The 20,589-nt window shown below is 61.4% G+C and overlaps 2 protein-coding genes and 2 long non-coding RNA genes across 17 annotated transcripts; 2 read left to right on the plus strand and 2 right to left on the minus strand.

Moving 5' to 3' along the window:
• Window positions 1-21: 21 nt before the first annotated feature.
• On the minus strand, window positions 22-9,479 carry MAFG (MAF bZIP transcription factor G). 4 transcript variants are annotated; one of them, XM_016930938.4, is made up of 3 exons: window positions 9,272-9,479; window positions 4,906-4,970; window positions 22-4,813 (listed from the first exon to the last, which is right to left on the minus strand). In XM_016930938.4, exons 2-3 carry the CDS (start codon window positions 4,939-4,941, stop codon window positions 4,361-4,363), a joined length of 489 nt encoding a protein of 162 aa, XP_016786427.1. In that variant the 5' UTR covers window positions 4,942-4,970; window positions 9,272-9,479; the 3' UTR covers window positions 22-4,360. The 4 variants fall into 4 exon arrangements, with proteins under 4 accessions (XP_016786427.1, XP_016786426.1, XP_016786431.1 ...); XM_016930937.4 differs by lacking the exon at window positions 9,272-9,479 and adding an exon at window positions 5,104-5,698; XM_016930942.4 differs by lacking the exon at window positions 9,272-9,479 and adding an exon at window positions 8,701-8,914 and having other exon boundaries at window positions 4,183-4,813.
• LOC134808914 (uncharacterized) lies at window positions 5,389-7,578 on the plus strand. Its single transcript, XR_010153167.1, has 2 exons — window positions 5,389-5,471; window positions 6,169-7,578. It is a non-coding gene; the product is annotated as an uncharacterized LOC134808914 (long non-coding RNA).
• Window positions 9,480-9,559: 80 nt separating the features above from the next.
• Window positions 9,560-12,475, plus strand: LOC100613747 (uncharacterized). Its single transcript, XR_675554.5, has 2 exons — window positions 9,560-10,093; window positions 11,219-12,475. It is a non-coding gene; the product is annotated as an uncharacterized LOC100613747 (long non-coding RNA).
• A 1,637-nt stretch (window positions 12,476-14,112) lies between these two features.
• Window positions 14,113-19,086, minus strand: PYCR1 (pyrroline-5-carboxylate reductase 1). 11 transcript variants are annotated; one of them, XM_016930933.4, is made up of 8 exons: window positions 18,975-19,086; window positions 18,461-18,574; window positions 17,837-17,907; window positions 17,047-17,226; window positions 16,636-16,857; window positions 16,363-16,455; window positions 16,036-16,199; window positions 14,113-15,099 (listed from the first exon to the last, which is right to left on the minus strand). In XM_016930933.4, exons 2-8 carry the CDS (start codon window positions 18,525-18,527, stop codon window positions 14,937-14,939), a joined length of 960 nt encoding a protein of 319 aa, XP_016786422.1. In that variant the 5' UTR covers window positions 18,528-18,574; window positions 18,975-19,086; the 3' UTR covers window positions 14,113-14,936. The 11 variants fall into 11 exon arrangements, with proteins under 11 accessions (XP_016786422.1, XP_063655514.1, XP_016786421.1 ...); XM_063799444.1 differs by having other exon boundaries at window positions 18,971-19,018; XM_016930932.4 differs by having other exon boundaries at window positions 18,893-19,013.
• Window positions 19,087-20,589: the final 1,503 nt, after the last annotated feature.

Here is a 20,589-nt window from a genome sequence, read left to right on the forward strand (position 1 = left end):
CCCCAAAGAAGCACCTGCCAGTCTCTTTAAAAGGTTTATTGATCATATACAAAATAAAGAAAACCTTATATATCACAAACATACACTATGTACAGCAATAAATACCCGGGGGGCCAGGCCCAGTGCTGCCCCTCCTGGACAATAATTTAGCAATAAATACTGCGCAGGGCAGGGGTAGGGCACCAAGGCCACTGCCCTGCAAGAGGTCAGGCCCCTGCCCGCCCTACACGAAGTGTGAGCGCTCGGGCCTCACCCCGCATCCAAACCCCAGCCCCTCCTCACTTAGATCTTTAATAACCTCCATCCCACCCCAGCAGATCCCGGGGTCTTCTCCCACACACACAACCTCCCCTGGCTAGACCTAGGCAGGGCAGGCAGGGACTGATCAACTCTGCTTGGACCCACCTCTCAGCGCCAGGAGAGCAACAGGGCTGGACACGCGGGCAGCCCTTGTCCTGTTGCCAGGAGAAGGCTTTCTGTGCCCACTCCCGTTTGGTTAAAGGCTTCAGGGACTAGCAGATTGAGGGGGTGGGAAGAAGGGCAGGGCTGGGACACGAGGTTGCTGGAGGGGCCAAAGCCCAACTGGGGTCACCAAGAACAGGGAGGTCTCACAGTTTATCGGGGACACACTCTAGCTCAGACTCAAGGGACACCCATGGTATCAAAGCTGCTGCTCCAGGGGCAGGGTGGAAATGTGTGGGACTGGCCCAGCAGGTATGGTACACACCCAGGACACAGGCCAGAGGCAGGACAGGCATTAGTCTCTCAGACACGCCCTGCCTCTGTGTGGCACTGATTATGTACTCCACTCTCCCGACCTGCTCCAAGGCCAGACAGCCAACAGGAAGGCAAAAATACACCAGAAAGAATTATTCAGTGGCTTCTGGGGGAAAAATCGTTAATGTGTTGGTTCCTTTCACCAAACCACAGCCTAAAAAAGTAACTCACAAGATCCCAGAGCGGAAACGGTGCAGCAGGCTGCAGCTCAGACTTTCCAGATGTGGATGGGTGCTTTGGCCAAGTGGCCACTCCAGAGGGAGGGAGCAGGGACAACATGGGACCTGACCATCGTCCCAAAGCAGGCTGCAGCCGCTCAGGGCCGTGGGCCGGGCCCTGACCACCAGTCAGAAGTGTGCACACATATCTGAAACATGCACCAAGAGCTGAGCCAGCAACACCAGTGCCACCCCGAGCAGCAGCCAGGGGCCTCACTCTCCTGGTGAGAGCTGACCTGTCCCTGCTGGGTATTCCTCTGAAATCTGAGTGTCCATGTTAGGATAAAAGAGGAGTTGGGGCAAAGTTAAGGTGGAAGGGAAGACATATATCATGGTTTACTTGGCGGACAAGTTTGAGAGACCTGGCCTTGGCCAAAGCCCTCGATTCGCTGTGTCAGAAAAACTGAGGTGAGAAGAGACCACCACCCTCTCCACCACCCTCTCAGTAGGAAAGCGGGATCAACAGAGATCAGAAGGACAGCACACTCACACCTGCACATGAACACACCATCTATGTCAGGAAATCCAGGGGAAGGGGAAGAGGGGTGGAGTGGCTCCGCAGGGCTGACCTGACAGGGGACAGGAACACTCCCCTAGACCCAGGGAAGTCGCCCCAAATCCAAAGCTCTTGAAAGGAGGTATGGCCTCGAAACTCCAGAAGCCTCTTCTGCCAACGCACCGAGGACCTGCACCTCCCATTCAGCACGCGTCGACCCTTACACCCTCCTCTTCCACACTCCCTTCGCCTCCAGGTCTGCAGCCTGGCAGAGGTGCTCAAAATGGATGGCCACCCACAGCCAGGACAAAAGTGGGGGCCGCACAAGGACAAGGAGGGCCTGTTTCTCCCCACTCCAAGGCAGATCATGACGTTTTCTTTATGGATACTTATGATATGATTCCAACTAACGCCTGGATTCTACTTAGACAAGATCAGACTGAGGGGAGGGGGATGAAGTCACTAAATGACAAGAGTCAACAGCCAATATTTCCATTTTCAGGCTGACGCAGGTAGACATAGGACTTGTCTCTGAACACCTCGAGCAAAGAAAAGCTCATTAACATGACAAGTGTTGACGGTGCCTCCCTGTTCCCATCCTGTGGGCACACCAGGCCAAACTCTTGGATAAAAATCCCACCACCCATAGGGTTAAGCCCTGTTGGGCCACAGTTTTTCATCTTACCCACATCTGTGTGCTTTACAGAAGTCTGGGCCCCACAGAAAAGAAACCAGCAACCCGGTGAAAGGCCAGGGCTCACATGGCCAGACACAGGGCTGTAGCCTCTTGGAGGTGGGTAGGGGCACCCCCTCCCCATCATATGCCTACAAGGAGCCTCCTGAGCCCAGCCAGGAAGGGCAGCAGCCTCTGGCGAGGAACTGAGAGCAGGAGGCAGGCTGCGCCCCCATAGGGAGGCACCTCCAGCAGAAGCCAAGCAGCTGATCCCTGGAAGACACAGATCCCAAAGGGAGGCAGAAGGCAGGCCCGAAGCCAAGAGCTGCCAGCGTGGACCAGCGGAGAAGAGGGACAAGACCTGGCCCTGGAGACTGTAGTCCTTGTCTGCACTGGTGGAGACCCCCAAGGCTCTCAGAGTGAGGCAGGGACAAGGAAGAAAGGGCGGCGCCCGGTGGGCCCCCACCCACTCTGCCTGGAAGCACCACCCACAGCATGGAAACACCTCAGGGATCAAGCAGGCGGCGAGACCTGCAGCCCACGGCGCGGGCAGCCTATAGGAACAAAGCTGAGGCCAGAGGAAGACGGCCAGGGAACGCTTGGCCATAGCCCTGTGGCCACCCACAGTGACTCCTTCATCCCTGTAATGCCACCACCCAAGGCCAGAGGTGGTGGGTGTGGAAGCAGCGTGGGGCGCCCCAAGGGACCCCAGTTTCACCTACCCCGCCACTAGATCAGCCCAAGCCCTAGACACAGATGTAGCCAAGGCTCAGTGGAGGGGGGCATGACAGAACCCCATGTCTCACCTCCTACGGCCCAGGAGCTGGTGGTGGGCACAGATTCCTTGAGCTCTGACGCAGCAGGCGCCACCTGGCACCCCAGCCCAGGTCCAGCAAGCCAGCAGAAGCAAAAGCACAACTAAACCCAAAAAACGAACACGGGAAAACAGACACAAGAAGTGACACCCACAGGTCAAAGGTCACCAGAAGCACCAGCACTTTACCGCTGCACAAAACCTCACCAGGCACGGACGACACCACGGCACCGGCAAGAGACGGAAGCAGGAAGGGCAGAGGAGTAAGTCACTTTCGGTACAATTGCAAAAGATATCAAAGAGGACGGCCTTCTGGTCGGCTCACGGCTTGGCTTTTTTTTTTTTTTTGTCTTTTTTTTAAACTAAGTTTTATAAATAATGTCTGATAACTCTGTGTATATAAAAACTAAACTCCAACAGCCACAAAGAGGTGTCCGTAAGTTTACAAGAAAGGGATTTTTTTTGTTTTTTTTTCTTTTTTTTTTAACTAGCAAAGTTTCTATTATACTTTCTTCCCTTTTCCATTCATATGGTCAAATGGTCTTCTTGCTTGTTTTTTTTCTAAAAGACAGTTTTATAAATACTCTGCAGCTCTTTTTTTCTTTAACTTTTAAACATATAATTAATTTAATAACTTTGTAAAAGGAACTTCTCTCTTTTAAATAAAGGGCTATATAACCACACAAATAGGTCATGTAAACAGTGACACGGGACCCATCGCAGGGCACACTGGACCCACCCTCACGTTAAGCGCACAACCAGCGATTTGGTCTTGTTCAGTGCAACGGGTCAGGCCTGAGCGCACAGCCCCTGGGCCCAGCTGCACGCCCCCAGCACCACTGCGCCCAGGCTGGTGGTCCACCCATCAGGGCCTTCAAGCCCGCCCTACTCTCAGAGCAGAGCCCATCTCTTCGTGCTGGGCTAAGCTGAGCTGCTCCCCTGGGGCTAAAGAGAGTGAATCCTTCCCAGCCCGCGAGCCTGTGGCCACTCGGGAGTGGAGGGAACACTGGGACCCTCACTGCTCGGGGACACGCGAGGCCCAGCGTGCCTGCTCCTTCTCTCTCCCGCAACTCTCTCTAGTCCGTTCCCACAGCACCAACTCTGGACTCCAAGCCTGCATGGCCCTGGTACAAAAGGGGTTGGGGCGACCCCACGTCACCGCCGAACTGACCAATCCCAACATACAAAACACACGACGACAATGACGAGATCAAAGGGGCTCAGCCCGGCGCCCCTGGGGTACAGGTTGTGCTTTGCAGGGAAGAGAGAAGGGCGGGGAAGAGAGGGAGGAAAGAGAAGAGAAGGAAACAGAGGGACAGGGCAGCCGAATTCGCCATGTGCCTAGTGGCCCCGCAAAGACCCGCCTGGCCAGACGCGCGTCCCTACGATCGGGCATCCGTCTTGGACTTTACTATTGTGATGACGCTGGTGGCGGCCACCTTGCCTGGGACGAGGGGCCCCAGGCCGGCGGCAAGGGGGCCCCGGGCTGGCGCCACGGGGCTGCGGGCCACCGTCCGGGCGAAGGTCTGCAGCGCCTCGTACTTGGAGCGCAGCGCGTCGAGCTCCAGCTTCATGCTGGCGTTCTCCGAGGCCAGCTTCTCCACCTCCTGCTGCAGCTCCGCCTTCTGCTTCTCCAGCTCCTCCTTCTGCGTCACCCGCTTCACGCGGCAGCTGGCAGCGTAGCCGCGGTTCTTGAGCGTGCGCCGGCGCTGCTTCAGCTGGACTATCTCCTCCTTGGACAGGCCCCGCAGGTGCTGGTTCAGCTCCCGCACCGACATGGTCACCAGCTCCTCATCCGTCAGGCTGGTGCCATTCTCACCCGGCTCCCGCTTCACCTGGGGCACAGTGCAGGTGGTCACAGGCCAAGCGGGCACACCCACTGTGCCCCCCAACCCCAGCCCGCAGGCTCCTGTCCCTGCCCACTCACCTTCAAGGCCTTGTTTCCTTTATTGGGGGTCGTCATAACCCGGGGGCACAGCGAGCAGGCGCTCTCTGCAAGACACGGAGCAGGTCAGTACCCTGGAGACCACCCTCGCCGCACCCCCACCCCCCCCGGCCCAGTTCACAAGAGCCCTTGCCGCACAGCCCGCCCCAGCCTGCTGTCCAGGTGCCCAGCCCCCAATACCTGATAGGAGGCAGCCCTTGGCCTCTCCCAGGCTGGGCTGAGCTGCTTCCTGTCCACCCTGCCCCTAGAGAACCAGGTGGGAGGTCAGGAAGGTCTGACGGGAGAAGGGGAACTGAAGGCTGTTAGGAAGGCAGGCGCAAGACAAGGGGCGGGGGAGAGATTAGAAGGAATAAGACGCGGGAGAGGCAAGCCTAGAAGGAAGCCGGGAGCTTTAAAAATAACCCCGGCACTGCCCAGAGCGCGGCTGTTCCTGGCGAGTCACGCTGACTCAGCACATTGCCTCTGCCTCCCCGCCGCGCCCGCACTCCCTGGCCCGCCAGCCAACAGCGCCCCACGAGAGCCGCAGCCCCCAGCCTGGCCAATAGCAGGTGAGGGCCCCCAGTGACCCTGTGTGTGCATCTTCCAGGGTCCTACCTTCTACAGCCACCTCCCCTGAGCCGGCCTCGGACAAAGCCCCCGGCTCCCTGGGTGCACAGGGGCCCCACAGGGGACCTGGCCAGAGAGGAGGCTACAGGGAACCCCGAGTCTCCCAGCCTCCTAACTTTGAAAAGCTGGGGGTGGGCCGTCCATCTAGCTCTGGTCTGTTGGCAGGACTGACCAGGGAGTTCCCCCACCTTCCAGGTGGCAGGCCATCAGCTGGGAGGAGCCTGGCCCGAGGCCCCTCTAGCCCTCCCAGTCGGCCTCCTCCACTGATGGAGTAACCATCCTGTGGCTTTGGGTTGCAGGAAACAGCCCCTGCCCCACCCCATCCAGGGTATTTCACAAGGGCTCCCACAGTGAGCCACCCCGGGCCTGCCCAACGTGAAGGCTGGCGGAGTCAGCCCCTCCGAGCTGCAGCCTGCTCTCTGGTCCCTGCCCCGGGTGAGTGCCCACAGGGCCAGGGAGCAAAAACAAAAGTGCTGGGGTGGCCGGACTTAACAACCAACTCTCACCCACTCGGGGTCCCTCCAGCACTCTGCTCTCACTTTCTTGCTAAGGACGTTTCTGGGATTCCCAGCTCAGCCCAGCTCCCACCAGACCCTTGGGCATGGACCCCCGCCTCATGCTCCATCCTCCACTTTCCAGGTTTGATGCAGACAGATGGGAGGCTCCTCCAGAGGAGCTAGGATCACTTCAGGAAATTATGGGCTGGGGGGCTTCTTACTCTCATCAGGGGAGCTGAAGTGTGGTCAGGCGGATGCACACATCCTCACCAGGCTCAAGACTCCACCTCACCCAGCCTTGGACCAGGAGGTGAGGCTGCAAGCACAGAGCAGGGAGGGGAGGCCAGAGACCCCTCCCCACAGCCAAGCCAGCTCAGAGGCAAGGTCCCGAGGCTCCAGCCACTGGATTCTTCCAGATAAAGGATGGGGAAGACCTGAGCTGGAGGTCAGAAGGCCCACAGGAGCCCTTTCCTACACGTCCGGCACAACACTGCCCCAGGAGACAGGCCCTCAGCCAAGCATGGGGGGCCCCCCAGCCTTGAGTGCAAGTCAGGGTGCAGAGACACTGCCCTGGCACCAGCTTCTCCCACCCCCATCGCCCCCACCCCTGCTGCTAAGCACAATGACAGTGGTGACTTCCTGAAGAGATCACACGGAAAAGTGCCTCCTCAACAGATTTTGCCCTCCGCAGAAGGCCTGAACTCAGCACAAGTGCAAGCCATCGCCTCCTATCAAAGGTGCGCCGGGGGGTGGGGGAGGGGCAGCCCTGAGCACAGCCAGTGCGTTCCAGGCTCCTGGCCTGGCCTCTGGACCTGGGCTGAGAGGGACCATGCAGGGATCCCAGGAGCTGGACTGAGGAGAAGCTGCCCCCGCCCTCCTCCAGCCCTCAAGGCTGGCCAGAGCTGGGGCCTGTCATGCACCCTCTGCTCCCACAGAGGCTAATAAGCCCACCTCACGCAGGAGGCACAGATGGTCACGGCTCCGCAACCTGCGAGGGTACCTAGGCCACCCATTCACACTGAGAGCCAGGAAAGGGAGGGAGATTTGGGAGCTCCGTCTCCTTTGGCTAAAGTAGAAACTCCCGTGCCTGAACACAGACAGCCCCACCTGGCTGCAAAGCCCAGCGGCCGAAACTCCCCGGCAGTCATGGCCTCTGCTCCATAAGCTCTCAGCTCCTGAAAGTCACTCTTTGAACAGAACCTAAAACTTAGTTTCCACTGATGCATAAGTGACTGAGAAGATGTACATAAATGGGCCGGGTGCGGTGGCTCATGCCTGTAATCCCAGCACTTTGGGAGGCCGAGGTGGGTGGATCACGAGGTCAGGAGATCAAGACCATCCTGGCTAACACGGTGAAACCCCGTCTCTACTAAAAGTACAAAAAATTAGCCGGGCGTCGTGGTGGGCGCCTGTAGTCCCAGCTACTCGGGAGGCTGAGGCAGGAGAACGGCGTGAACCCGGGAGGCAGAGCTTGCAGTGAGCTGAGATCGCGCCACTGCACTCCAGCCTGGGCAAAAGAGCGAGACTCCGTCTCAAAAAAAAAAAAAAAAGATGTACATAAATGTCCCTCCAGGACCCCGAAATTTTCCCAGGGCATCAAACTCCAGGCCAACGGTCAGCTAAAGCATTGAAACATCTGGAATCTATAAGCCCCGGGGCTCACTGAGAGTGGACCTGTGTTCTGTGTGTATGTGTGGGGGGTGCTCACTGAGAATGGACGTGTGTGTTTGTGTGTGTGTGTGTGTGGCGGGGGGCAGGGGGCATCCCTGAGGGCAAACCACAAAGTGGCCTAACCCAGCCATGAAATGAACTCCTGGGCAAAGGAAGTCTACCTTCGTGAATCTCCACATACCCAGGGAAAGGTGGCTCTGGCCACATCACTCCCAAGCTGCCACTTTCTAAGCGTCCTGGGCTGCCAGGCCAGACACCCAACAGGGCCACTCCCTTTGCTAACTTCACACAACGCTGAGACCCCACTTCAGGTAGCGACAACTTTAGGGTGGCTGGGTGCTGCGTTCTGCCACCCTGTGCCATCCACACCAGCCCATCTGCTGCACCCCAAGGCTAGGCACCCTGAAGCTCCCACCACCTACAGTCTCAACCCAGACTCCAGGGCCAACTGGGGAGAGAGGCTGGGCTGCTTCCTCCCCTTTGCCGTTTCCTGGTAGAGCTGCCCCTGCTTCCTCCCTGCCCAGCCCACTGTCACCCAGGGCTTGGTACACACACCCCTCTTTCTCCCAGGGCCTCGATCTCTGGCCAGGGGCTGTCCAACCAGGCCAGTCCCAGGGAAAGCCGACTTCCCCTTTGGCTAGCTCGGCCCACCGAAGCTCCTCCCCTCCCTCACTCAGGGAACTATTTCCCAGTTTGGGAAACTGCTCCAGACTTGGGACCAGGACCAGCTGCCGGAAAAGAGCCGCCTGGGAAGGGGTGGACCGCCTGGGGCTTCACCTTTGACCCCGGGAGAACACCTGCAGCGAGCCACCCCCACTTCCTCTTCAAGCACCCCTGCCTTCAACTGGATCGCTCGGCGCTCACTTAAACAGGCACCCCAAGGCGCCGGGCCTGGCCCCCTCCCACATCCCCACGGCTCCCTCCCACCTCCCGCTGGCGGCCTTTTAGTCCCCGAGGCCCCTCGCTCGAATCCCCTCCGGTATCAGCTTGAGCACCGAGTGACCTCACGCTGATGACTCAGCAAATCTCCCTCCGGGCTCTGGCACGCGACTGACGGAACCCGAGCCCGAGCCAGGGGCAGGGTCTTCCCCGCAGCACCCCCATCGCCGCCCCTCCTCCCGGGCTCGCCGCGGACCCCCGCGCCGGGGAGAGCTGACGCGGCCACCGGATGAATCAGCAGCTGCGGGCCGGGCCGCCGGGCCCTGGCGCGGACCCCCGGACGCCTCGCTCGACCCCACCCTTTCCTCCCGCCGTCCAGTGCCCCTCCCTCCAGGACGCCCGGGTCTCCGAGTCCGCTCTGCACTTGCCCGGCTCCGCGGGTCCGCCGCCGCCCGCGGCCCACCTCCAGTACCCGGGCGCCAGGGGCAGGAGGAGCTGGCTCCTGACCGCTGGGGAAATCGAGGCACGGGCCGCCAGCAGGGTGCGCGGCAGACCCGAAACCAGCGGCCCCCGCCGCCGGGCCCCCAACCGCCCGCCTAGCTCCGGGAGGAGCCCTGCCCGCGCGCCCCCTCGGCCCCCGCCGCCCCCGCCGCGCCGCCCCCACCGCCCGGGCCCGCCGCCGCAGCCGCACTCACCACACTGCGGGCCCGGCGGGCCGAGGCCGGGGCGGGGCGGGGCCGCGCGCGCTCCGAGGCCGCGCGGGGCAGGGACCGGCGCGAGGGGTCCGGGCCCGGGGCTCGGAGGACTCGCCGCCTGCGCGGGCCGGGCCGAGCGCACTGGGAAGGCCGGGCCGGACCAGGCTCGGGATCCGCCGCCGCCGCCGCCGCTCCACAGACGTCACATGATGTTTGGTCACGTGGGCTCCATTCATGAAGCGGCGACGCGGCCGGCCGGCGCTTAAAGGGGAAGGCGCGGCGGCGGGAGGGCAAACTGCGCATGCGCAACCCGCGCGCCGTCGTCCCTGGCAACACTGGCTGCTCTAGCGCCTGGCGGGGTCTCACGGGCGGGCCTGGGCGCACGCCCAAAGCGCCAGGTCTCCACCCCCAGCCCCAGGCGTCCTGCAGCCGGAGCCTGCCTCGCCTGGCTCCTGCGCCCGCCGTCCAGGGCCCCTGTCCAAGCTCGCGGACGCCGGCGGCGTTTTCCAGCTCGAGTGCTCAGCCTAGGGCAGGCTCTGCGTGCGCCCCCTCGAGTGCTGGCCTGGGCCCTGCCAGGCAGAGGCGCTCTTGCGTCAGGACGGCGCCGCCAGGGCCCCGCGATTCCAACTCGGGGGTCCCGGAGCGGCGCGGGGCGGGGACGGCCTGGCAGCTCCCAGCAGCGAGGGGCGATCCCCCCCCGCGCAGCAGACCCCGAGCTGCCCAGGCCCTTCCTGCGCCACGTGTACCCAGAGCTCCGCCCGGGGGAGACTTCGCTGCTTGTTGGAGATGCCCAGCGGTAGGGGGCGAGGACTCGGGAGGAAGGTAAATGGGGGATCCCGTGTCTGGATTTTCTCCTCCACCCTCTTCCCTTCGCAGCTGTGAATCCTGGGAGGGGAAGGGTGGCCGCCCCGCCAGCAGGTGAGCGGGGAGGAAGGGGCGGGGACGGGCTGTGGGGTCCTCCTGGGCTCCGTCCATGAACAGGCCGGCCCCGAAGTCCCGAAGCCGTGAGGTGTAAGGCTCAGAAGCGTCCCTCCGCCTGTCCCTGCCAGACCCCAGGAACTCCTCCGAGCCCCACAGCACGTTGTCGCCGTGTGCGCTGTGGGGCTGCGTGTGGTTCTTACGGTGGTGTCCTTAGTCGTCGGGGACCTGCTCCCACTGCTCTGGGCACAGCCCGAGTCTCACAGGCTCTAGGGGCATGATATGGTCCTGGCGTGGCTTCCGAGGCCTCAACCTTAGTGTACAAAACAGCACACGGGGCCCTGAGGCCGGGAGTGCAGCTCCGTCTCCTGCCTCTCCTCCCTGCTCGCGTCCTCATCCTACCACACCACACTGGGCTGGCGCGGGGAGGGCGCCCTGAGCCGCTGGGCATCCTGCTCCGCGGGAGGGTGAAGTCGTGCATTGCTGGGCGGTGAGGGCTAGGTCCACACAGCGGGGACCTGGCGGGCCCCCGAGTCTCCTCAGGACCCGCCCTCCGTGCCACACAGCGGGAGCTGGAGCCACGGTGCCGTCAGGAGCCAGGGTGATTGGCCCTGGGGCTGGCAGCCCCCACCCCACGGGCAGACGCTCACCAGGCTGTCCCCACTCACTCCCACACCCCAACTCCTCCTCACAGGGTCGAGCCCGCTCTCATTTGCACCTCCGCGCGAATTTGGAACGGATTTATGAATCGTCCTCACTGCGGTGCTGTCTTCTCCTGGGAAGGAGCCTCAGTCCTCCCCTCCCTGGGCACTGTCATAGAGATGGGCAGGACGGGCTGGGGAGGACACTCAGGGAGCTGCCCAGGCTCGTTTGCTGCCCCTCACCCCAGAATCTTCTTGGGGTGGGTGGGGTCCCAGGCACCTGCAGAGTAGCAGATGGTGGCTTGTAGAAAGGGTGTCGAGGGAGGGGAGGTGCCGCGTGGAAACAGCCCAAGCCAAACCCCTAGGACCTGTCTCCCTGTCCTCCTAGAGAGCTGAAGGTGTTCCGTGGTCAGTGAGGGCTGGCACTGGCTCTGCACGAAGATCTCCTCACCTCCCCAGCGGCTCCTGGCCAGCTCCCCACGGAGAGCCCAGGACACTTGTCCCTGGACACAGTGGTGCAGCCATGCTTGGGCCAAACCATGAGGCCACCAGAACCGCGAAAGGCTACTCTACTGAGAGGGATACTGCGAGAGAGGCCCACGGGTTTCCAAGCATCCCTCTCACTCCGCACACTCATCTCCACGACCGGCTTTAAGTGCGGCCTTGAGGCCTGGCTCCCTGTTTGGACTTCTCTGCACCTCCAGGAGCTCCCTTCCCGTCACAGCTGGATGCCTCCTCCCGCAGGCACCTCCCCGGCATCCTCCCGCCCCAGGCTGCACCTTCTGTGGGACTGGCCCCCGCAGGCACCTCCCCAGCATCCTCCCGCCCCAGGCTGCACCTTCTGTGGGACTGAGCCCCGAAGGCACCTCCCCGGCATCCTCCCGCCCCAGGCTGCAGCTTCTGTGGGACTGACCCCCGCAGGCACCTCCCCGGCATCCTCCCGCCCCAGGCTGCAGCTTCTGTGGGACTGACCTTAAGACCCCATCGGTTCCTCCTGAGAGCAGCAGATCTCAGCCAGATGCTGCCGGGAGGGAGGTGCTAGCGTCCACACCCAGACAGGGGTCCAGTCCAGCCCTGCTCTCCCTGGTCTCCAGGCAGGGCCCTCCCAGGGTGGACATTGCCCATCTCTGCCTGGCCAGGGGCTGCTGACCCACTGGTTCCAGAGTCTGAGCCTGTCCTGCACAAGTACCATGGACAGGGGTCAGCCGGGCACTGAAGAGACGTGGCAGAATTGGGCAGGGCAAGGGCCCCAGCTGGCAAGCTGGAGTCAGGGCAATTCCAACCAAGAAACTGCGGCAGGCTGGGTGCAGTGTCTCAAGCCTATAATCCCAGCACTTTGGGAGGCAGTGGGAGAATCGCTTGAGCCCGGGAGTTTGAGACCAGCATTGGTAACATAGAGACACCCTATCGCTACAAGAAAAAAAAAAAAAAAAAGCTGGGCATGGTGGTGCACACCTGTTGTCCCAGCTACTCAGGAGGCTGACGTGGGAGGATTGCTTGTGCCCAGGGGTTGCAGGCTGCAGTGAGCTGTGATCATACCACTGCACTCCAGCCTGGGCGACAGAGAACCTCTCTAAAAAAAAAAGGAAAATGAAAAATAAATGGGGGCAGAAGCTCCTCCAGGGCCCACCTGGCCTGCTGGGGACTCACTCCAAACCGCTTCATTTTTGGAGGGGGCTTTCCAGGACTGAGAGGTGTCAGAGCTGCTGGTGACAGGAGCAGGGAAAGCACCATCTGGCCGGCCCCCAGGGGCCCCATGTAGGGTTCCTCTGCCTGACAGCGTTTTGACACTTCTTGGCAGGATCCTTGGGTCCTTGGCCCCCAGCACCATCTCCCTCCTTGACCTGCTGAGGCCCACATAAAACATGTTGCTACTTGGCGTGGGCCCGTCCTCACGCTCTGTGGCTTCCTGGGTGTCCACCTCCCCACAGCCTGCCTCACGTACCTCCCCAGACTTCTCACGCACGTCAGGAGCCTCCTGTGGACTCTGGCTCTACCTGCCTCTGGCCTCTGCTTAATCAGGAACCCACAGTGGGAAAGCTCCTAGGGCCCGCCTGCTGAAGCAAACGCCTCCTTGCAAAGCCCGTCTGCAGCCCCCCACACACCTCCTCACCTCCCCGTGCTTCCTCTGGGGCCCAAGACCTGTCTGCCTCACTTGAAACCCGCGTCGCCTGCTGGCTTCCCTTGTGTCCCCGGACCAGAAGCACCTTTGGCAGCCCCGCGCCCCTCATCTTGCTCTGCGTCAGCACCTGAGAGTGGGCGCTAGCAGGGAAACTGGCTTTGAGGGGAATGGTCGGGGCAGCTTTGGTCCTGGGACAGGCATGTGGCCTGTGGGACAATCTCTTCTGGGGGCACCTCTGCCCAGGTGGGAGGAGTTGCCAGGGTCTCCCAGCACTGCCAGGCACTTTGCTGGGGCAGGGGGTTATTCTATTGCTCACAGCCCTGACACAAGGGCATTCCCCACCCGCCCTGATGCCCACATCCACCCATACAGGAGGGGGCCTTCAGGGGAGCCTGCAGGGACTCCCGGCCCAGCACCGTCCATCTGTGTCCCCCGCTTAGCTCCTGCACTGCCAGATCCCAGCCAGACAGCAGGGACTCACCCCACCTACCGTCCCCTTTGTGCCTGGGTGCGGTGGGTACTCAGTTTATGGGGAGTGGCCAGGACTCTTGCCAGGGGGAGAGTGGCGGTGGAGGATGTACCCATGCCATCTACCCTGCTGCAGCGTTTCCTCCCTGTTCCCCTGCATGTCTTCCCTCCCTCGGGGGAAACGCAGGATTCTGTTCCCCAAGCGCCCTCTACACGCCCCACATATACCAAGCATGGTTCTGCAGTGAGCCTATGGGGTGTCTGGAAATGAGTTCCCGGGATAAGTTCCAGAAAGTTGCTCAGCTCTCCTAACCCCTGCACACCCTGGAGCCCCCTGCACACCCTGACTCCTGGCACACCTTGGACCCCCCTGCACACCCTGACACCCTGCTGCTACCCAGCCCAGCTCCCCTCACACAGTGTGCACTGCCTCTGGAGGGAAGGGGGCCTCCTCTTGCTGTCTCCATACTCAGTAACTATGTGTTGGTTGAAGGAACCAGAGCACCCCTGGCCCTTGTAACCCAACCCTCAGCAGCTCCTCCAATCCTGTGGGCCTCCTGGAATGGCTGATTGTATGTGTCCACTTGACTGGGCTACAGGGTGCCTGAGTGTTTGGTCAAACATTATTCTGTTTCTGGCAGGGGTGGGGAGGGGTTGCATGAGACTAACATTTGAATCTGTAGACTTTTGCATTAGATTACATTGACATTTTAATCAGTAAGGCAGATGCCCTCCAAGATGTGGGCGGGCCTTGTCTAATCAGTTGAAGGCCTCCACTATTCCACCCACAGTAACCACCCTCCCACACAGGCAGGGCCTCCCTCCTCATGTGGCAGACAGAAGTCAGGACACTGGGGGCTGGAAACCAACTTATAAAACTGAAAGGGCCAGGACAGAACTGATAGCACCCTCCCAGGGAGGTCAGGAGCAGGAGGTGGTGGGCACAGGAAGTTCACCAGCAGCCCAAGGAGCCCTTTCCCCAGATGTCCATGGGATCTGTGTGCTTGGCAGCCAAGAGGGGCTGTGGCCCTTCACGCTGGACTTGGGATGCCTGGACCCTCTGGCCCTTCTCACACGGGAAGGAGAGGTTTCTCCCTGAATGGAGGGCAGGGAGGGGCCGGGAGGGGGCGCGGGATCCCACCTCTGCTGAGCCTTCACAGAGGGGGTCCTTGACCTTCGCTCTCAGGAAGGAGCCCATGCCAGCTGATACTGGAGTAGGAGTGGGTGAAGACCCTCCGGGCTCCCGAGCTCTAGAGGAAGGTGGTCCTGACATGATTTGGGAGCAGAGAAGAAAGGAGGCTGAGGTTGGGGAATCCACCCCTGTTCTGGGCTGGGAAGCACTTGCAGACCACAGAGATTTCCAGTGGGAAGTGATGTGGCCCCTGCCTGGCTATGTCCCCGGCTGGCCCCTGCGCTGATCAGAGCCACAGAAAGTGGGCCACTTTGGGGACCCCCTAGTCCCCCTAGTGACGAGAGAAGAGAAGATGGTGGCAGGATGGTGGTCAGGCAGGACGTGTCAATCCTTGCCCGCTGGGGCCAGGCTGCGGGGGAGCAGCTTGGTGTGGCCAGAAGGTGACAGAGCGGTCCCTGCAGGGGAGTCCAGCTTCACCTTGTCCAGGATGGTCTTCTTGATGGCGGCTGGTGACACCTGCTCCTGGTCAGCCATGGACTGCAGCTCCCTAGAGAGGCAGGGAGAGGTTGGCTTTGGAGCACAAGCGTGCACCCAGGAAGAGGGAGTGAAGCCCACAGCTCCCAGTGCCACTCAGCCCTGGGCGATGCTGTCACCCTCACCTCAGCACCTTTATTCCCCTCTGCCAGCGACACGCCCCCACACAGCTGCTGGGCATCTTCTCACCTCATTCGAATCAGCTCAGCATCACCAAATCTCCCCGCAGTGCCCCCCAGACCTGAGTTCTCGTGGCCCCACCACGGGATGTGGGTTTACACCTGTCTCCCCCGCAGGCTGGAGGTGAGGCCAGGCCCCTCGGGTTCCCCTCACTGTTACAGGGTGGCACTCGCAGAGTCTGAGGGTGTCTGGACTGGAGAGTGGGCAGTGTGGCAAGAAAGACGTCCTCACCCACCCTGCAGACCTGAACTGGGGACAGCGGCTCCCAGCCTGGCTCTGCCTTTGACCAGCTGTGGGATCCCAGGCAAACAGCAAACTCTGTCTTTCTCTTGCTCTTTGCTTCTTTCACCTTCCGTGGAATTTTCCTTGTGCCTGGATGTTGCTGTCCTACTGGTCTAACTTTATCCCACAGCGAGGGTGGGAGGAAGGTGGGCCCCACAGAAGTTTCCTAATGTGCCTGGCCACCCCACTGGTGTGGCCCCTGGCTCGAATGACACTCCTAGCTATGACAACGGTGGACCTATGTGGGGAGCACAGGGCACAGCATCCGGGTCCCTCTATGGATGTTCCCTCCTCGCGGGAAACGGAAGGTGGGGAGGGGCACTGCCCACAGTAACCCAGGGAACCTCAGGGCCCCCCGTGTCCTGCGCAACACTGGGCTGGAGCTCAATACGTATCTGCTGAGTGCGTGAATGAGCAGATGTGTGTGAGAGAGGCCTCTGCCATGCAAGGACTGGAGACCAGGGAAGCGGGCAGGGCGGGGGCCCACCGTGTGCGGATGCAGGAGGCCTCCACGGCGTTGATGAGCAGGGAGCGGAAGCCCCCACTCTCCAGCACGTGCAAGGCATGGATGGTGGCCCCACCAGGAGAGCTGACGTTGTCCTTGAGCTGGCCTGGGTGCTGTTCTGAGTGCAGCAGCATCTTGGCAGCCCCCTGCAGCCAGAAGAAAGGCTGACGGCTGTGGGCACGCACCTGCCTCTGCGGGGCACTGCCCCAGCCACTGTAGCACACACTGACACCCCACTTGGCTCCTCCCAGTGAAGCCCCAGGGCCCCGCAAAGAGTGGCCCCACCAGAGGGTCAGGAAACACACTGACCAGGAGGGCCTGGGCCCCGAGGCGGACTGCCAGGCGCCTTGGAAGTCCCATCTTCACGCCCCCATCAGCCAGGGCATCCAGGGCTGTGAATGCCTGTGGGGAGAAGGCACCCTGAGCCTCTCTCCTGGGCTTCTCCTCCTTCCCTTCTGGGCAAGCTCCAGTTCCCACAGCCTTGGAGCCCTCCACCCTGGCCCTCCAAGGGGGAGCAGGGACAGATGTGCCCGGTGGTCCCGGGAAGTGCCCGCCGCCGCCGGCTTCCCCCGCAGTCCTTACGTAGGCGGGGCCGCTGCCACTGAGCCCCGTGACGGCATCAATCAGGTCCTCTTCCACCTCCGTGCAGAAGCCCACGCTGCTCAGCAGCTGCTCCATGAGCCTCCCGTCCTCCACCTGGGCGTGCGTGCCTGTGGCATACACGGTGGCCCCCTCCCGCACCACGACTGGAGTGTTGGTCATGCAGCGGATGACCCTGGGGGCTGGCCGAAACGCTGACAGCTTCTGGAAGAGAAACCAGTGTGTCCGTCTGGCCGTGGACGCAGTGCCTAGATGCACTCACCCCACCAAGCAGTGCCCGAGCTCTCCCAGTGGGCCAGGACGCTGCAAGCCTTTTGCAGATGAAAGCTGAAGTACTGAGGGCCCGGGCTCTAGACAGCCCCTCTCCACACCCCACTGGGCCTGCGGTGCTACCTTCTCAATGGAGCTGATGGTGACGCCGGCCGCGCAGGACACCACAATGTGTCTGTCCTCAATGTCGGCGCCTATTTCATCCAGGATGAAGGGGATGATGTGTGGCTTCACAGCCAGGAAGAGCACATCACTGTGCTGCACCGTCTCCTTGTTGTGGGGTGTCAACTTCACCCCCATCTTCTGCAGGGGCAACAGGTGGGCTCAGCCTGGTCCCGTGGCTGTCTGTACCCCCACCAAGCCAAGAGCCCCACAGGTAGAATGGCACAGAGAATGCTGGAGTTGGGGGTGGGCAGGGCTGGGGGCTCAGGGCTCTGACCACCCCCTTGATGACCCTTCCCACCCAGAAATGGAGGAAGGACTGTGTGTGGAATATGTCCCTGCTGCAGACAGAAAAGGACCCTCCATCCATCCATGCCACCAATCTGCCCCCAGCCTGGGACTGCCGTCCTCCAGACCGGGCTCTCCACGTGGGAGTGCTGGTCTCAAGCAGCCCCCAGGTGTGTTCCTTGGCTGCCAGGCTGTGGCCCCACCTGCCAGGCCCCCAGAGGACCCCTCGAAACTTTAACCCTGTGCAGGGAACTCCATTCCAGAACAACACCCTCCTATCAGCTGTACACACGCCCACCACCCAGGTCCCAAGAGCAATCAGCAGGGCGAGGAGGTGGGGTCCATGAGACCCCAGCCCAGGGCCCCTGCCCTCACTGGGGTGGGGGCTACAGCACACACTCCTGCCTCTCACGCCCAGCCCCACAGGGACTCAGTCTCCTTTCTCCCTTTCATCTGCACCTACCCTGAGAGCAGAAACCGTGGCCAGGTCCATGTCTGGGGAGCTAGCCATTATCTTGTGGGCAGCCAAGACGCCTGAGGGGAGAAACAGCTCCTCTTCAGTTCTTTTTTTTTTTTTTTTTTTGAGACGGAGTCTCGCTGTGTTGCCCAGGCTGGAGTGCAGTGGCGCAATCTCGGCTCACTGCAAGCTCCACCTCCCGGGTTCATGCCATTCTCCTGCCTCAGCCTCCCGAGTAGCTGGGACTACAGGCACCTGCCACCACACCCGGCTAATTTTTGGTATTTTTAGTAGAGACGGGGTTTCACTGTGTTAGACAGGATGGTCTCGATCTCCTGACCTCGTGATCCGCCCTCCTCGGCCTCCCAAAGTGCTGGGATTACAGGCGTGAGCCACCGCGCCCGGACGGAAACAGTTCCTCTTCATGGCTAGCTTTGGCTTCCCTCCCTCCCCATTCCCAGGAAGAAGAGTGAGACAGCACAGGTAAAGCCCCAAACACACAGAAGTTGCCAGTTCCCCCAGGACTCAGGCCTTGTGACCCAGCACCCACCTTCAGCCCCCAGCCCTGCAGAAGTGGAAAGAGGTCAGTCTCTCCCACTGGGCCTCACCGTCCCCCACCTGGGGGCCTACCTGCTGCTGTGAAGCCCTTGGCCAGGGCAAAAGCCAGCTGGCCAGCGCCGATGAAGCCCACGCTCATGCTGTCCGGAGACCCCTGGCCCAAAGCCCCCACAGATGGCACCGGCTCTGCGGGACGAGACCGGCAGGATCGAGAGCAAGTTAGGGGGGCAGTGCCAGCCTGGCCGCTCCTCCCGCAGCCGGGTGCCCACCTCCCCTGGTCCCAGCTGGTCTAACTTTCCACTTTGCTGTCCGGCCCGTTAACTGCTTCGGGGCCCCCAGTCAGAGCGGCGGTGCCTGGCCTGCTGCCTAGGGTCCCGCACCCACTGGAGGGGTGGAGGTTCCGCAGAAGAAATGACTGGGAAGGGGGAAAAGTACGGGGAGAGGGAGGGCCCGGCGCCTAGGGGTCCCCCGTCTGGGTTCCCACCCCGCCCAGAACTGGGCTACCGTCGCGCCCCACCCGGCGACCGCCGCCCACCATTCCCGGAGCCCGACCCCAACCCAGCTACCGTGCGCGGGTCGTACCCACCCCTCAGCGCTGCGGCCGCCACGCGGCACCCGCACCCAGGCCCCGCCCCCGTCGCGCCAGCGAATCCGGGCGCGGCCGCCAGTCGCTGGCCAATCAGAGCGCGCGGCGGCGCCAGAGCGGTTGCATCATTCTGCGCGCCCCTCCCACGCCGACCGCCGGCCCCCCCTTCTCTCGCGCCCCGGGATCCCCCGGCCCCCGGATAGACACCTTCTCCGGCACGCGGCCCCCTGACCCGCGCTCCTCCTGGTCGCGCTTCCCGGGACCTACACGTGGGGTCCGAGGACGCGGGCGGAGGGGGCGGCCCGATTGGGGCCTGTGAGGGGCCCTCCACGCAGGGCTTTGTCTTGGGCCCCCCGGACACGGACGCGTCCAGCTGGCGTCCCTGGGCGCGCGGCCGGCTCTCTCTGGGAATCAGTCCCTTCTACTGTCATCGAGTTTGGAGAAGCCCGGCTGTACAGCGTTTTCTTTCCTTTTTTTTTTTTCCCTTGGGGGCAGAGTTGAAAATAATTTGCCAAGTGGAAGCATTTTAAATATATCACTATTTCGGCCGGGCGCGGTGGCTCACGCCTGTCATCCCAGCACTTTGGGAGGCCGAGGCGGGCGGATCACCTGAGGTCAGGAGTTCGAGACCAGCCTGACCAACATGGTGAAACCCCCGTCTCTACTAAAAATACAAAAAATTAGCCGGGCGTGGTGACAGGTGCCTGTAATTCCAGCTACTCGAGAAGCTGAGGCAGGAGAATCACTTGAACCCTGGAGGTGGAGGTTGCAGTGAGCCGGGATTGCGCCACTGCACTCCAGCCTGGGCAACAAGAGCGAGACTCCATCTGAAAAAAAAAGACAGAGAGAGAAAGAAAGGAAGAAAAGAAGAAAGGAAAAGAAAAGAAAGAGGCATGACAGTGCGGCCACAGGTGTTCCTTTAACTGGGCACACAGCGGTGCTCCACTAAGCAAACGAAGGAAGCCCACCCCATCATGCCCCCACTCCCACGCAGCCCGGAGCATCCTCCAATACCCAAACCTCTCGCCTGCCTGGGTTTTAGGGGGAGTGAAGCTCCAGTCACTTCCCCCTGAGGACATGCTCAGAGTTCATCTGATTCGGGCCTGCATCTGGGGCTCTGGATAGTCAGGGTCCCTGTCGGTGGCCAAGATTAAGGGCGAAGTCAGAAGGGATCACTGGCAGCTCATTCCCCTGGCAAGGGGTGAGAGGAGCTGCCTTATTTTTTCTGTGCTGTATCTTAGATGATGACAGGCTATTCTAGCACATCATTTCAGAAGGCCTGGGATGCTTCTGCCACAGCAGCAAGGCCACGCGTTCTGGCTATCTGTCTACCTGGTCCCCCCACCGTGAACACGTAATGACCACCACCAACACTGGGAGGTTGCTCTGTGGTGGCCATGGGAAGAGCTTGTCCAGATGGACAGCTCAAACCTGGGGCACGGAGGCTAGCATCGCCTAGGCGCCTTGAGAGCCAAGCTCCCCAGGCTGTTACAAAATCACTTTCCCCCAAGTGATAACAGCAAGTAACACTTTTACCTAACAACCCAAAAACCCAAAATGGACAGCCCTCTGGGCCAGGGATACACTGTCAACAGGACTGACTCTGAAGGAAGTC

The sequence above is a fragment of the Pan troglodytes genome, chromosome 19 (assembly GCF_028858775.2).
Source record: "Pan troglodytes isolate AG18354 chromosome 19, NHGRI_mPanTro3-v2.0_pri, whole genome shotgun sequence".
NCBI classification, from domain to species: domain Eukaryota; kingdom Metazoa; phylum Chordata; class Mammalia; order Primates; family Hominidae; genus Pan; species Pan troglodytes.

Coding starts and splice junctions, on each gene's coding strand:
- MAFG (XM_016930938.4), bottom strand. CDS start 4,941: ATGACGACCCCCAATAAAGGAAACAAGGCCTTGAAG. Junction 4,814..4,905: donor AAGGAAACAAGGCCTTGAAG/GTGAGTGGGCAG, acceptor ACTGTGCCCCAG/GTGAAGCGGGAGCCGGGTGA.
- PYCR1 (XM_016930932.4), bottom strand. CDS start 18,926: ATGGTGGGCGGCGGTCGCCGGGTGGGGCGCGACG. Junction 17,908..18,460: donor CAAGGGCTTCACAGCAGCAG/GTAGGCCCCCAG, acceptor TTCTCCCCTCAG/GCGTCTTGGCTGCCCACAAG. Junction 15,100..16,035: donor GCCTCCTGCATCCGCACACG/GTGGGCCCCCGC, acceptor CTGCCTCTCTAG/GGAGCTGCAGTCCATGGCTG.